The sequence below is a fragment of the Dermacentor albipictus genome, chromosome 9, assembly GCF_038994185.2.
Source record: "Dermacentor albipictus isolate Rhodes 1998 colony chromosome 9, USDA_Dalb.pri_finalv2, whole genome shotgun sequence".
NCBI classification, from domain to species: Eukaryota; Metazoa; Arthropoda; class Arachnida; order Ixodida; family Ixodidae; genus Dermacentor; species Dermacentor albipictus.
In genome coordinates this window covers 42,642,812-42,659,921 of record NC_091829.1, presented here as the reverse complement: position 1 = coordinate 42,659,921, position 17,110 = coordinate 42,642,812, and the positions used below count along the sequence as shown (strand labels likewise).

Here is a 17,110-nt window from a genome sequence, read left to right as displayed (position 1 = left end):
TATCCACTCATGCCATGCCACTAGAATGTCACACGATATTTATTTATTTATTTATTTATTTATTTATTTATTTATTTATTTCAAAATACTGCAGGCAGCAATGCTGCCCTAGCAGGAGAGGGTTACATCAAGTGCAATGACAAAGATTTCACAAAGGAATCTACATTGGCACAATCAACAACAGACGCTGGCAGACAATTCCACTCTTCAATTGTGAGCGGAAAAAAAGACTTCTGAAACATTTTCGTCCTCGCAAAGTACGGGCAGATAACATTCGAGTGATTAATTCTAGAAGATCTATGTTGTGAGCGGGAAAGATAAGTTTCGCGCGGGAGACCGATTTTGTTTTGATATATCAAATAAAGCATCTTTAGTCTCGCAATCTTTCGGCGTACACAGAGGGGTTCCAGATTCAGTCGCTGCAACATGTCAGTAACAGATGATGTAGATCGATAGTCAGACACAATAAATCGAGCAGCCAGGCGCTGAATTCGTTCTACTTGTGCGATATCTTTAACGTAGTATGGGTCCCATACTGCGGAAGCGTACTCAAGGACTGGTCGAACCAAAGTGCGATATGCCTCGAGTTTAACACTTGACGGCGAGTCTTTTAGCTTCCTGCGCAAAAAGCAAAGTTTATTGAACGCTGTTGTACAAACGTTCTTCAAATGTTTGTCCCATTTTAAGTTGCTTGTGATGGTTAGTCCTAAATATTTGGCAGACGTTACCGATTGAATAGCTTTATTAGCAATGTGGTACGTATGAGACAGTGGCTTTTTCTTTGTGGTTATTGTCATGGCAACGGTTTTATCAAAATTTATTTGCATACCGTTTCGTTCGCACCAGTCCGCGAGTGTACAGATGCTATTGTTCAGTAGTATTTGGCAAGAGGAGCTCTTGACAACACTATACATCACGCAGTCATCAGCGAACAATTTTATTGTAACAGAGTTATCGATGTTAGAAGCAATGCCGTTTATATAAATTAAAAACAACAGAGGACCAAGCACTGAACCTTGTGGAACTCCAGACAATACCGGCAGATCAGCAGACCTAACACCCGCACACTCCACAAACTGTGATCGATTACTCAGATAAGCCTGCAACCATAATATCAATCTCTCAGGAAGCCCGGCATCCCGACGATCAAAGGCTTTTGACATGTCAAGAAAAACCGCATCTATCTGCCAACAATTATCTAGAGCTGAAGCAAAATCATGTATAACTGAAATTAGTTGTGTAGTTGTTGAGACAGTCCTCCGGAAACCATGCTGATACTCAACGAAGAATTTTTTTGATTCAAGGTACTGAGATATATGGTGAGCTATTACATGCTCCAGCAATTTACAGCATGTGCTTATTAGAGAAATTGGTCTGTAGTTACGAGCTTCTAGCCTGTCTCTCGATTTAAATATGGGAACTACTCTTGCCGTGAGCCAATCTGCGGGTAAGGAGCATTGGTTGAGTGATGCGTTAAACAGAATATAAAGGTAATGGGACACAATCTCTGAGTACCGTACAAGGAAGGCATTCGGTATGCCGTCAGCACCACTTGACTTTTTCACTTTTATATTTAAAAGAAGAGAAAGTATTCCTTCGCGACCAAGAACTAGGTCGGGCATTGAGTTTGCATTGGGCGGTGGGTCAGAGTATTGCGTTCGTAAATGTTGAGCATTTGGTCTTGTAAACGCTTGATGAAAAGTAGTGTTAAATTCATTTACAACAAGAGTAAGATTTGTACACATGTTACCATTAATCTTTAGATAATTTACGCGCGGTTGGGAACCTGACAAGTAGCGCCAGAATTTCTCAGGAGATTCCTTCAAGAAAGCTGTAAGAGTTTGGCCATAAAATTTACTACGCGCAAGCTTCAATTTAGTAACCAGCTGTTCTTGAAGGGCGGTTAATGCTGACGTAGTTTTACCCTTCCTTTTTCGCTTAATACGCCGCTTTAGATGGATTATGTCCCGACTAATCCATGGGTTCCGACGCTTTGTAATCTTTCTACGCAAAGGAACAAACCTGTCAATGCATGATGACACTAATTTCTTGAACTCGTTCCAAAGATGAGAAACATCGCCACCATGCTCAAAATCAAAAAGTGAGAAATGCATTGCATCTAGGACAGATTCATCATCTGCAGCAGAAAAGTCATGAAGAGTTGCTACCGAGGGAGGTGCTTTTGTGCTATTGATCTTTAGGGTAACTTGAACAATCTTGTGGTCCGAGATGCCATCAGAAGTAGTAACTGAGTAATCTTCAGGAAAATTTTTCAGAAAAACAAGGTCGAGAACCGATTGCACAGTTGCAGTGGTGCGAGTGGGAATAGTGACTATTTGTTTCATGTCATGAAAAAATGAAGAATCGAGAAGTAGGCGTGCGTTGTCTGCATCATCGGGCCCCGAGATAGCGAGTACATTCCAGTCTATGCCTGGCAAATTGAAATCACCAGTGAGCACCAGCTTGTGATTTGGTTTGAGCATGCGCTCTAGGTAAGCGGCCAGTGCTTCCAGGTATGACACATTGCTTTTTGGTGGCCGGTAAACCACGCCAAACAAGGTACAAATATTTCTGTAATTGATTTTACACCAGACACTTTCATGGCTTCGGATCCCCTCAAGCTCGACACATTGTACTTCATTTTTTTGTTATTATAGCCACGCCCCCTCCTCGTCCTTCGCGATCGCGTCTTATTATTTTGTGGGAAGGCGGAATAATTTCATAATCATTAATATTAGGTGTAAGCCACGTTTCAGTTACGGCAAGTATATGTGGGTTGTGAAGAAAAAGAATATCTTCAAGCTGATTAGACTTATTGGCAAGACTTCTTGCATTAAGCAAGATAATACGGAGTTCTTTCGTTTCGGGTCAGTTAGATGTCCGTGTAGATCGAGATTTATGAAGAGCGACAACCTGCGAGCTTACTTCGTCCCATTCGTATATGTTGTCGTCTACACGTAGCCGGTCATAGTCCAGTGAAATTTTTCGCGCCTCATCTTTAAATTGCTTACCATACCGCCAAAGATGAGAACGCTTAGTCAGCGTAGCCTTACAGTAATCGTGACAGATCGATATACCTGTTTTCTTGAGCTTAAAGCAATTCTTCAATACAGACATTTTTTCATTGTAGTCAAAGAAATTAAGCAACACAGGTCTAGGTTTATCGCTGATTCTACCTATTCTGTGAATCCGTTCGACTGTATTGGTGGTGACACCTAGTTTAGCACAAAATATGTCATCAAGAACCCGCTTTCTCAAGTCACCAGCGCTCTCATTTGTTGGTTCATCAAGGCCAAAAATTATAAGGTTCCTTCGTCGACTTCGGTCTTCCAAGTCATTTAGCTTCTTCTTTTGATTGTGTATAGTTTCTTTCAAAGAGTTGACCTCTGACCGTAACTGAGCCAGTTGTTCTGTGTGTTTTGCAATAACAGTTAGTACGTCGTTTAGTTTATCGAACCTATCATTCATAGTTTTTTCAAGAGATGTTTGTGAAACAGAAACGCTGGTTATCGAGGCCTGCAAGGTTTCTTGCATGTTTTTTAACATTACCTCAATACCAGAAGGTCCGGGATTCACTTCTACATCCCCAGCCAGCAGTAGCAAAAGCACATTCCACGCTTCATCAATCAGTGACAAACATACAGCCGGGCACGGCAGGACAATCATGAACCTATTATCGCTACGAAGACATATAGATGAGCGTTGCACACCAACCTGTACAAAAATGAGCAACGGATTCATCGTTGTGCTCACGAAGGTCCCGCCGTGCCCTCTGATGTGGTCCCCGTCGGCGTGGCTTATATATCCCAGTGGCGGCGCTGATGTCATGTCCGGATGGTCTGGCCTCGTCATGAAAGCCCGTCTTCCGTAGGTGAGCACGTGGTCTTGAGCATCGGCGATTGTTGTCGTGTTATCCGATGAATTGCGAACTGGTATGGACGCAGTCCACAGCGTGACCTGTACAAAAAGGAGCAACGGATTCATCGTTGTGCGCACGAAGGTCCCGCCATGCCCTCTGATGTGGTCCCCGTCGGCGTGGCTTATATATCCCAGTGGCGGCGCTGATGTCATGTCCGGATGGTCTGGCCTCGTCATGAAAGCCCGTCTTCCGTAGGTGAGCACGTGGTCTTGAGCATAGGCGATTGTTGTCGTGTTATCCGATGAATTGCGAACTGGTATGGACGCAGTCCACAGCGTGACCTGTACAAAAAGGAGCAACGGATTCATCGTTGTGCTCACGAAGGTCCCGCCGTGCCCTCTGATATGACCTAGTACGGATTGCCCGCCCTACATAGTCGTCTTATTTTGGCAGACATTACGAACAAAAAGAAAGGAGTATTACTTTAGATAAATATATCTTTTTATTATTTGCACTTCTTCCAATAGTTACGGACCTTACAGTTATGTATTATATGTTCGGTGCTTTCTCTAGGTTGTTTATTTATATGATTTAACTATTTTGACCATGAGTTTCTAGAGCAGTGTAGAAGGTGCATCTATAGTAGGCTACAACTTAAGAAAACAGCAGTTGGCAAGCAAAGCACATGCGCCGCGCGACGTTGTGTTACTCCACTAGCCAATCACAGAAGCAAAGCCGTCGTCATGCGACGTTTTCGGAATGGCGTCGTACTTGATAACTCCGGAGCACCTGCTGTTCTTGGAGAGTACTTTCATCCGCGGGACCGATGAGGCGCGCAACAGACATGGATAAAGTGTATGGATTGAGTCTGAGCATTTGACTCTTTAAAAGTTCTCGGTGCAGTTAATTTCATTGCTGAGCCCGTTCTACTCGTGAAACGTCACTGCCAACTGAAGTGAAACTTGACAGTAAACAGCTGCAGCGAAGGAAGCGTTTCGTTTCAGTTCAGTAAAGAACTGGGCTTTCGCCGTTTCACTAGAATAGACGAGTGAAACCGTATGAAATTACGCGCGTATAACTTTTACTTTCGTGGTACAGCCTTATTTAGGTAACAAGAAAAGTTTCAAGTTCGAACTATTTGCAGCCTCGCGCAGGAACAGTGGCTGGCGGTTATGAGGGCGTGGGCGGGGCTTGTGTCGTACTATAGACGCGTTTGTGGCAGCTTAACCTTGTCACTGCTTTTACGACTGCTTGCTTTTGCAAAATTGTACTAGATGCCCACCTATCACTGCAGCCACCTTCTTGTTTTCAACTTTACAAGAATTCACGCGTAATTTATGGCTATATAAGTGCTATAGACAAAGTACCTAGCTCACATTATTTTTTAATATATAGGCAACATTAAAGCAGCAGTGAAGCAAACGTTCGGCGCTTTCCGCGACCACCAGGAAACGGTGGTCGCGAACGGTGTGCACGAAGGCGGGCTTTCTGGTAGAAACGCGGCCTCTTACGGGGGACATGACGCGGCGGAAGCGAGCGCCATCTGGAGGCATTGCAAGGAACTGGGCGCGCCGCTCCGTGGCCCCCAAGAACCTCGGGCGCCGGCGAGCTCAAATGGCGGCCGTCGTCGCTGGCCTATGAATGGTAGAACGGCTGGAAAATGTGTTTCTTTGAGTTTTCGCGTAATAAAATTATGTTTTCTCGTATAGTGAAATTGCAGTCCGACGCTGTGATGTCTGCAGGTTGTGCGTAAGTCGTACTTTACGATTTCTCTACGTTTTTTAGCTAAAGAAATGCAATTAGTCCAGTAACTTCCTTGCGTCACATGGAGGGCCTGAGTATGGGTGGTTAGAAAATCCTGTTGCCGAAACGACGTCCGACGCGGAACCAGTGATGCCACGGCTGCTGATTTATCAGTAGATCTACTGATTTTTAAAATTTTCTGCTGATTCAGTGATAAAGCTCTTGAATCTGGTGATTTTCTTGCTTTTCTACAGAAACGAAAGCGAAATCTGCAACTTTTTCAGTACAGGGAATAGATGGATAGATGGTTATACAGGTTACAGAGGTTATATTAATGTGATGTCACCTAGCGAGAGAAAAAAAAACGTGGTTGGCTCCGAGGTTAACATACACTCCTGCGCTTCCAGACAAAAACGTGGCGCTACCTCTGTCTTTGAGCAAAGCGGGGAAAAGGCATAGAGTTTCTATGCTCTATGGGAAACGGTGAGGCGGTGAATTTGTGAAAGTGGTTGCACCACCGAACTGCACAACTACGAAACGACAATTATCATCATCATCATGACAACCTATTCTTATGTGCACTGCAGCACGGAGGCCTCTATGGAGGCCTCTCCCAGCGATCGCCAATTACCCCTGTCTGGAAGATACTATACTCTAAAGCTTTCAGGGACTAACTACCATCTGACGCCTTTGAATAGGCCATCGGAGGGCTTCGCTGTTTTTAAATTCGTGCTTGACAATGGCTCTCTGGATCCCCGGGTTTTTCAGAAGTATCGCGAAGAATCTCGGGGTCAATTTTTGTACTATTTCCTGGAAGCTACAATACTTCAACAGAGTACTAATATAAGCGCTGAATTCGTGGGCTCATAAACTGAGTGCAAAAATTGAAATGAAAAATTTACTGATTTCTACTGATATTTCACAAAAAAATCTACTACTATTTTTTAATGTGTCGTGGCAACACTGCGCGGAACACCGACGCCGGGTCTCTGCGACGCGGGGCCCATAATGCTATCGCGTTAATACCTCGCCCACTGCATCCTTTTCCGCTCTTAGATAAATCAAATAAAGGACGATTATTCAGATAACGGCAGCAAATGCGAGACTGCCACGACGAAACGTTTGCTGTGAACAAATGAACGGAGCTTATGGAGCGCACCTCGAGCTACAGCGGCTTTCCTGCATGGCGCGCGCGGTAGGAGGCGTATACGCCGCGTCGGGGGTGTAGCTCAGTGGTAGAGCGTTCGCTTTGCATGTGAAAGGCCCCGGGTTCAATCCCCGGCACCTCCATGTGTGTTTTTTTTTTCTTTCCATAACGCTAGAGATGAGCATTGATTAAACATTTATACCTGATATTTGGGACATTTTTTGTTCAATCAAATTTGTGGATTTACTATATCGTGTCTGTGTGACAACTTTATGAATTATCCTGCAATTGATGGCCGTGGGTCTAGGGCCATGGCCGTGGGCCGTGGGTCTAGCTTCCCGGGCTTGCTGGATGGCCCAAAGTTGGTCCTGAAGATCTGAGCTAGTCAGTGCGGCTCTCCATAGCGCCTCTAGGTCATCCGAGAGGATTGCAATTCTTCTCTGAACTATTTCACAATCCCAGAGTATATGCTCTAGGGTGGCTCTTCTATCACATAATTTACATTTGGCATCAAGGTATAATTCCGGAAACATGCGGTTAGATGTACCGGGTTCGCGTAAGTTCTTGTTTGAAGGCGCCTTCAGTCGACCGCCTCAGACCTGTCCAATATTGGGCTAGGAGGTGGATATATACCTCGACTTTCTATAGAATTGAGTAATGTCGCTTAATGAGAAGAGTCTAACCCTATCCTTCCGTTCCATCTCCTCCTCGTCAGAGCTCCTCCCCCCCACAATAGGTCGCGGCTAATGAGTCCTCGCGCAATACGATGGGCAGACTCGTTAAGGTTGGGGGTTGTGGTGGATTCGCACTCTGTATGGGCTGTGAAGCAGATGATTTTCTTGAGGAATTCCTCAGATGATATGTTTGGCTTCACTTTAAAATTCTTGCAGCTTCAACTGATATCCGCCCTCTAGCGTAACTTCGCATCGACGATTGTGAGTCCCTAATTATGTATTTATATTTGGGAGAAGCGATAGCCAGAGCGATGGCAACCTCCTCCGCAACCTCACAAACCCTGGTTTTGATCGTGCACGTATGTACGCTTTCCTGTTTTGTATTAATCGCCACTGCTGTAAACGCTTGGTGAGTTGAATACTGCGCGATGTCCATGAATAGCGCTTCCTCGTCATTGCCATAGTGTTTGAGCAGAGCTTCAGATCTGCTCGTTCTCCAGCCGTGATTGTATTCCGAGTGCATATTTTGGGTGTAAATTTGGGATTTCAATGCTGCTCCTAATGTCTCTGGCCAACGCAACCTTCGGTCCTTGCTAGTTATGGTAATTAATTCGTAATTTATCAAGTATACTTCTGCCAGTCCGGGTGCTGGATAGTCTTTCCAACTAAGCTATCTGCTGAGCTTCAATCAATTCTTCCAAAGGGCTATGCATGCGCAGCTACATGAATATTTCAGTACTGGTGCTTTCAGGCAAGCATATGGCCTGCTTAAAAGTTTTCCTTATGAGTGTATTTATTTTGTCCTTTTCTGCCTTGTACCACTTAAGGTACGCAGCTACATAAATGATGTGGCTTATAGCAAAAGAGTGAATGAGCCTAGTTAATGCTATCCTCCGTCATTCCCAGATACTTAATTGTTCATGATTCTCGTGATCAACCTAATGGTGTTAGTGACCTTGGTATCGAGCTTTCTAAGAGTTTCGCCGTTAGTTCCCTTCGACTCAATGTTGAGTCCCAGGACGCTAATTTGTTTAGCGATGGGAATGGCGCCGTCATTCTTCGTACGAATGTGTATTTCCTCGTACTGTCTCTCCTTGATATATCCCTTGGGCGGCCTGCTCTTGAGGGTGGGTCCGCAGAGGAGGTCTGATTTATCTATGGTGCATTCAAGCCCCGTGCCTGTGACGTACTCCTCTACTTTATCTTCTACCGCCTCCTGTGTTTTTTGTTCTATCTCTCCGTCACTGCTTTGCGAGATCGATATGGTAACGTCATCCGCGTATAAGGAGTGATTGACTCCTTCGATGTTCTCGAGCTTTTCCAACAATGGTATCATAATGAGGTTAAAGATCATGGGCGATATCATGGGGCCCTGAGCTTCACCCGAACTGCCCGTGTCCCTCACCTCAGACGTGAGTTCCCTCGTGATGAGGGTAGCATTCCTATTCGTTAGGAAGTGTCGAATGTAATTGTATGCCCTTTCTCCTAAGTTTAGGTTGCTGAGTCGACCGAGTATTGCCGAATGGGCTGCTTTCTCAAATGCTTTCTTGAGATCCAACCCTATCGCTCTGGTGGACCTCGCTTTACAGTTTAGTACTTGCTGTTTGATTTGCAGCATGACGTCCTGAGTAGAGAGTCCAGCCCAGAAGCTCAACATAGTATTTGGATGTATTTCGTTCTCTTCTATGTAATTGTTTATCCTTATAAGTAATGCATGCTCCATAAGCTTTCCTGCGCAAGAGGTGAGAGATATCGGCCGTAGATTTGCGATTTGATTGGTTTGCCAGGTTTAGGAATAAGTATACCCTGGGCGTTCTTCCACTGTTTCAGCATTCCAGCATTCGTTTATGTATTTCGTAATGTTCTCTACTGCCTGATCATCCAGATTTCTCGGCATCTTGTTATTAATCCCGTCTGACCCCACGGCAGATTTCGTATTGAGTTTTTGCAGCACTGCTCTAGTGTTGCGAAACTCCTCATCTAAGGTCTCGTTAGGCTTTGCGTCATACCGCCATGCTCGACGATTGGGTTGGGGGAACGCATGTAGCACTTGCCTTAGTGATGAGTTCATCTTCCTTCCCTTTGTACCCATGCAGAAGCTTTCGCAAGTTATGTTTTTGAACTATCCTGCGATTGCCTGGATCTAGCAGGTATTTGAATTTGAGTACACGCCACATCTGGTCAGCAAAAAATTTGTCCATCCATAACATTGCGGAGAAATTGCCACCTTAGACCACATGCTCTGGCCGTGTGCCCAGTCACGCTCTATCATCGCTAACAGCTCGGCCACATGGGAGGCGGTTCTCTGCAGCCCTCTCTTCTGGCTGACCAACTCTGGGCTGTCTAGCAGGCCCACGATGCGGCCGAGAGGCTCGGCCTTCCGGTTCCCACGTGGGAGCGGCCCACTTCGTGAAGACTCACGATCTGCAGGACTTAACTAGAGTTTTCCCATACCATACCATACCATACCATACCATACCATACCATACCATAGCATTGCAGAACTCATCCCACTATTACGTGCATAAGCGCTTGCTATGCTCTTCAATCTTTTTCTTTAACTCAGCTATTCGCTTACGTAGACTCCCATTGTACTTTGCTGACGCCATCTATGTAGTAGCGATTGTTTCGCATCCCACATATGTGCGAGACGACTATCACTCTTCTCTACCGGTTGTTACGACGCCATAGTGTAAGTGGCTACGCTTACCTCTTTGATAAGGTCTCCAGCCCATTGTTCTGTTTTCGATCGGCTCTTCCTTCCTATGGTCTCTTATATTGAGAAACCTGTCCCCGTCGATTGATTTAACGTATCTAGTATTTTCGGCGTCTGCGGCTTCTTTGATCTTGATTTCTATAATTCTATGATTGCTGCCAAGGCCTTCGAAGGCGTTTCTCCGTTTGACCTTTGCAACCTTGTTTACGATTGTAAGATCCGGTGTGGTATTCCTCTTGAGCCCGGTCCCTATAGGTCCAGTGGAGTCGGGCTCATTTACGAGCGGTAACTCTATGTCTTGAATGTCTTGCCATAGCATTGTTCCCTTCGCTCTCGAATAACCACAGCCCCGGCACCGCGCGGGGAATTGATGCCTCCCGATATGATTAGAGGACTAGTCTGCCATCAATACAGCCTTTCTAAAGAGAGTTATGAAGCGCCGCCTTTTGAGGGTTGGATTATTATATAAGTTTAGAATAAATGTACTTGAAGATTTCCTCCATCTCGGGAGGAGCTCCATAAGCACGTGATCAAAACCCGAGATTTGGGTGTCGTGACGAATTACCACCAGCCCTTTCCTCACGAGCGTAGTTCTATTAACGCGACAGCGTTAAGGAGCTCGTGTCGCAGAAAAGCCAGTGTCGTCGGCGTCGGTGTCGGCGTCGTCGGCGTTGGCCGTGAGCGATAAATCCCAGCAGGCACTTTATGAATAAAAAGCAACTTGCAACATGGGCTGGGTGGGAATCGAACCAGGGTCTCCGGAGTGTGAGACGGAGACTCTACCACTCAGCCACGAGTTGGATGCTTCAAAGCGGTACAAAAGCGTCTCTAGTGAATGCGGTGTTGCCTTAAAAACGAGCTGTTCTAAGGCTCAGGCGTGCGTCGCTTGCTCAGGCGCACATTTCGTTGCCGCGCCGAACGCGGCGCTGCTCGACGCTCACCGCGTCCGATGCGGGGCGCGTAGTCGCTGCGCCGTAGCCCACTGTCTTACACCCCTTGGCCGGTGGACGGGAACGCTGTCGCGTTCCACTCTTGAAGGCGAAGCTTAAGCGTCCTCCAATTTTTTTTATTCCCATTCGGGGGCCCGATAACTTGATATCGCGGCTGTTTTGCTAACCCATGGGTTTCCTGAAAAATCCTAACGTCTGGTTTAGTCTTGTTTCTAAGTTATTGTTGCCGGACCGCCTTCTTAGCTTCGTAGCTCCTGAAACTCCACTGCCATGTGATAAGCTCTCTTTTCTCACACTTTCCCATCTTGCGGTGTAGTTACCGTTAAAGATGGCAGAAAGAAGGTGGGTGCTCTTAAATCAATGTTAGGAGGCCTGGAATTCCCACCTGCTTGTAAATTTTGTAGATTCCGTGCCGAACTTATCACAGGAGTGTCGTTGATCGGAGGCCATGGGGTTCTTCTCAGGTTAAGTCACGTTATCCTGCTATTGATGTCGGCCATTTTGGCCTCTATCTGAACGCAGGCGCAAACTTTCAATTATACCTTCATTCGGGAAAACAAAAATCGGTTGTATTTTATGCACGGGCGATGTATCACGTGCGTAAGGAGGGATGAACAGCAAAGGCGAGATAAAAACAGGACCCTTCAACAGGCGTTATGAACAGTAAAAGTGCATAAAAAAAGAAAAGAAGAAACACTATGAACACCACGTCCATGCCGACACGCGTGACCCCTAGGCGGCTTATCTCAGCCACCTCCATGATCTCTCGTGTCCTCTTATTCCTGTAATCAGACTGCATATGCCCGTAATCTGTCAAAGAACTAGCACATCTGTGCACTTGTTTCGCCGTGCGCTGCCAGCTATCATGAATGGACTCCTACTCGACCGATTCGCCATGCTTGACATTTGATTGCGTGGGAGTCGATTCCCGTCGCTTCATCCAACTCTGGGGTGGAGCTTTCAACTATCGCCGATATTCGCTTCTTTTCGAGCCTTTGGAGGTCGGAGAAGGGACTCCTCGTGAGAACAGAGAAAAAAGTGGCTACTGACCTGGGATAGGTAAGTCTTTCTTCCGTTCTTTCTTTCTTTTTTCACAAGCCCCAGCGTATCATTTTTCATACGCTGAATTTGATGCTAAAGACTCTGATTTAAGCCCTGGAAACCCGATGTAGAGCCCATAGTAGCGTTTTTGACATACTGAACAAAGCTTACGGTCGTGGGTAGTTAAGTAATCTAATTATTAGGTCATTAATTACCGTAATAACTCATATTACTCTATCACCATTTCACTCTTTGTACCGATACGCGCTCCATGGCCAGAAGTGAATGTGAACAAGTTTTAATTTTCTTTCATCGTAAATGGCGGTCGGGCATCGTGGGGTTAATGCGCCACAGTTTAGACGCTGAATACGCAGGGTCTGGAACACGGCAGGCATCGTGAGCTCCTGACTGGGAGCTTAGTGTTATCATTGAAAAGGAAAGTATGCAATCAGTGCATTTTACCAATGCTGACATATGGCGCAGAGACTTGGAGACTGACAAAGAAGCTTGAGAACAAGTTAAGGACCGCTCAGAGAGCGACGGAACAAAGAATGCTAGGCATAACTTTAAGGGACGGAAAGGGAGCGGTTTGGATCAGAGAGCAAACGGGTATAGACGATATTCTAATAGACATTAAGAGAAAGAAAATGGCGCTGGGCAGGTCATGTAATGCGCCGGTTAGATAACCGTTGGACCATTAGGGTGACAGAATGGGTAACAAGAGAAGGGAAGCGCAGTATAGACCAGCAGGAGACTAGGTGGTGCGACGAAATTATGAAATTGGCGGTTGCTGGTTGGAATCGGTCGGCACAGGGCAGCGGTGATCGGAGATCACAGGGAGACGCCTTCGTACTGCAGTGGACATGATGATGATGGTGTGATGATGATGATGATGATGTTGATGATGATGATGATGATTGGATGCTCGGTTGCGGTAAGCGGGGGTCGCCGCACCTGTGCAGTGCTGCTTTACAGTGAATCCGTCGAGGGCGTAGTTCTGCAACGGTTTTCGTACAGCGTGTATACGTGAAGGACAACGATCGAAGGCAGACGTGTGTTTGCATGCGGTCGGCATCCACATATCGAAGAAAAGCCAGCAGAGCAGCCTGCAATGGAGCCCCCAGAATTAACTCCGAAACGCAACTGTCGCCAGTTTAATAAAGGCCAAGGGGCACCTCGCGTCCAGCTTTCGCAATTTTCCCCTTATTAATCACTTCTCTCCACCTTGCGAGTACCCGGAGAGCTATTACGTGAAACTCTTGTCTTTGTTTGGAATTGTCGATAAGTTTGACTTTGCCCTGCCCTCTGCTAGCCACCTGGTTAGCTCGGATGGTAGAGCGGCTGCCGCGGAAAGGCGGTGGTCTCGGATACGAATCCCGGTCCAGGACAAATTTTTCTTCAACTGCGACCCTTTTCTTTCGACGAACCCGTAGGGGTTTTAATCGTTACGATTGGGTGGATGTCTCGTTTTCCCTTTATTAATTACTTCTCTCCACCTTGCAGGCTTGCGCAGAACTGTTACGCCATAGACAACTTCATTGTGCTGCTTATCTGCGCCAGTAATCCGTAATTTTTTTATTCCTAATTGATAAATTAATTTTTCCTAGACAACTGTGGCAGCTTTTGAGTGGAGGAGACGTTGTGCTGGTAAGCCCGAGGTCCAAGGTTCGCTTCCCGGCCGCATTTCGATGTGAACGGAATGCTAAAACGTTCCTGTACCGTGCATTGGGTGCACGTTAAAAAAAACCAAGGTGGTGAAAATTAATTCGTAGTTCCTCTACTGCGGCATGTTTCTTAATCACGTCGTGGTTTTGGCACGTAAAATAACCCATACTTCCTTTTTACCTGGTACAACAATTCGTATAGTGGTTGTCAGAATAGACGATACAAAATTTCTGGGGTATTTGTCTTCAACCCGAAGGCGTTCCCACCTCAATAGGTGCTTTTGGAACGCCACATGGGAAGTGGCCGCCGTGGGAGCGGCCCAAGCATCACTCTTTAACGCAGCGGTGGCCTAGCGGTAGGACATCCGCCTCGTATGCGGTGAGGTACCGAGTTCATATCCCGGTGTCGCCGGAAACCCACTGGTCTTTTTTTTTTGTTTTTTTCTAATGGGTAGAGATGTTCCCTGGCATGGTTCTTGGCTTTCGGGGGGTTCGGCATCGGGAATAGAGGGCCCAACAGAGACCTGCGAGTTGTCTCTGGGCGCCTCGTTGTCCAACCACAGACTGCCCTGTTGAAAAGCATCCGCCTCTGCTATGGGAGGCAAATGCTGCCGCCGGGTACCTACCGGTGAGCTACCGGAGGTGCACGGCGTGTATACCTCCGTGTACTACCGGTAAACTAGGTGCAAGCGCGCTCCCGTACTGGGGCTCGGCCATTATGAGACCTCAACGCTTGGAAAAGGGTGTTTGTCCTCAACCCTACACCTCAATAGGTGCATTCGGAGCGCCACATGGGAAATGGCTGTCATTGGGGATGCCCAAACATCATTTCTTTTTTGTGTGTGCTCACGAGGGTTTCGACGAGAATTTAGGGCGTAGGCGTCTTTCCCAAGCGTATTGCCCCTAAAGATGAAAGCCGAACGCGACGCCGGCGTATACGCTTGTGCCCATCTGAGAGCCAGTGGGTGCCCGGCGGCGGTGGGAATCGAACCCCCAACCTCCCACAGCCGAGGCGGGCGCTCTCCAGCGCTTCCGGGTAAAAGTCACGGTTACATAGGCGGCAGTTGCCTGGACGCGTGGGAAGCAGTCAGGGATCATTGAATGCTACCGCCAAACTTTGTGCTTCAAATTGCCGGTGCTGTGTTTTTTTTTCGTATGGCGACTTGTTTCTTACGTTCGATTGCAACGCGGTTGCGGTATTCCAGTCGCACCCGGTTGTATTGTATTGTATTGTATTGTATTGTATTGTATTGTATTGTATTGTATTGTACTGTATTGTATTGTATTATATTGTATTGTATTGTATTGTATTGTATTGTATTGTATTGTATTGTATTGTATTGTATTGTATTGTATTGTATTGCGCGTCGAGAGCGCAAGCCGGCGCTTCCCATGGGCACCCGTCATGACGTCACAGCTGGTACTTAATACTTTAAGGCGCACAACCACAGACGAGCACGGTGCAAGAAGGCGGGAGACGCACGAGCGTGGCAGTCGCGTCGGCCGAGGAAAGGCCCGGTACAGTTTCGTCAAACCGTCCCGTCCAGGTCACAAGAAGGCGTCGTCGCGGAACACGAAAGATGTTCACGAATTCCGGCTACGCTACCGTGACGACGGCAGCGCCCTCGTCCGGAGAAAGCAGCTCCATGTGGCGCACGATGATGGTCTCCAATATCGTCTTGATGATCGTCGCCATGGCCTTCCCAGTGTGCGTGGTCGTGTGCTGCATGTGCTGGTGCAAACGCCACTGCGCCAACAATAAGGTACGTTGTGGACCTAAACAATAAAAACAAAGAGAAAATCACGATGCTTCGGCCGGTTGTGTCATGAGAGACAGAAGCATGACAGTGCAAAAAACAAAAGGTTAGATAAGATGCTAGTTGACATCGACAGCCATATTTGTCAAAATGAAATAGGCTCTCTTGAGTTGAAATTGCTATAACCATTGACATGTGTGGTGTTGGTTTATATTAGCAACCTCATCCTCACCACCGGTGTATTCCCTGAACAGTTAAAGGCGGCAAAAGTCACTGCGGTACATAAAGGCGGCGATAGCAACACTTTAGTCTCCTATCGACCAATATCCGTGCTTCCAACAATATAAAAAATGTTTGAATGAGTAATATTTACGATTAACTTGCATCCTTTCTTGATAAACATCATATAACGTAAAAAAGTCAGTATGGATTTCTTATCTACAAAGATAAAGTTAAACCAACGAGTCCCCCAAGGGTCCATACTGGCGTCACTATTGTTCCTTTCCCATATAAATGATATTGTCGAAATATCTGATTCCCCTGAACTTATTGTGTACGATGTACGCTGAGATACGAACGTTATCATCTTATCAGACAATTTAAGATCACTTGAAGCGAGTGTAAATAGCTATTTAAAGCATACTTAAAATTGGTTAATGCAAAATAAGCTACACTTCAATGCAAAAAAATACTACATAATATTCCGACCTATAAACAAGCCTATAAGCAAATTAAGTATAAAATTTGAAGGAAATTGTATCGCACACCTCAGGGAACAAAAATTTATTGGTGTGTGGTTACAGGAGAAACTAAACTAGAATACACATGTGCATCACTTGATTACCGCGTTAGCACAAACAGTTGGATGTTTTTACAAAATAGTACACTTCATCCCGCTAAGATAACAAATAGGTATGTGCTATGCACTCTTCCATTTAAAGGTAACTTATGGGATACTAGTCTGGGGAACGGCATCGCAAAGAAATTACCATAGACTTATTACTATGCAACAGAAAACATTGCCCTGTTTTGAAAAGTACAGGGGTAAATGACAAGACCTGCGAACTGTTCCACTGTTCATAAAAAATTCCATTATCAAGGTGCACATGTCATACTAGCTTAAATTGCTCCAGGTACTTCAACAAAATAAACTATATGAACAAAGCTCGACCGAAAGACCGGGAAGACCATATATTACTGTTTACGAGAACACACAAAACAAGCACCTAAAATAAGAACTAATTAGGTAAAATGAAGTGCTGCGTACTATGCAGACACATGTTCTGAATACCTTTGCAGGTAGATTGAACTTCAATGCTAGTAGTGCTGCCTTTAAAAAACAACCAAATAACTTATTAATTACCAGATGTATACAGCATCAACATTAACTTGTGGATTTTAATGCCTCGACCAATGCTTAAATTATTCACTAATTAGTATTCTATTTCAATGTATAATGTATATTCAGTGTATCCTCATGCATCTACGTTTCTCATTTTTGGAATTTATTTTGTTTACCTGTGTATTTTGCCGTGCACAACCTCTTCTGCACGAGCATT

At 45.7% G+C, this 17,110-nt stretch overlaps 1 protein-coding gene and 1 non-coding gene across 2 annotated transcripts in view; both read left to right on the top strand.

Annotated features, from left to right (window-relative positions):
• Nucleotides 1-7,129, top strand: part of LOC139049830 (ATP synthase subunit b 1-like) — a gene marked incomplete at its 5' end in the record, with an annotated part of 41,168 nt that extends 34,039 nt beyond the window's left edge. The window contains one exon of the mRNA XM_070525648.1: nucleotides 7,057-7,129. Coding sequence (XP_070381749.1) covers nucleotides 7,057-7,129 — 73 coding nt within the window. The remainder of the gene's footprint in view (nucleotides 1-7,056) is intronic.
• Nucleotides 6,821-6,892, top strand: TRNAA-UGC (transfer RNA alanine (anticodon UGC)). Its single transcript has one exon. It is a non-coding gene; the product is annotated as a tRNA-Ala (tRNA).
• Nucleotides 7,130-17,110: the final 9,981 nt, after the last annotated feature.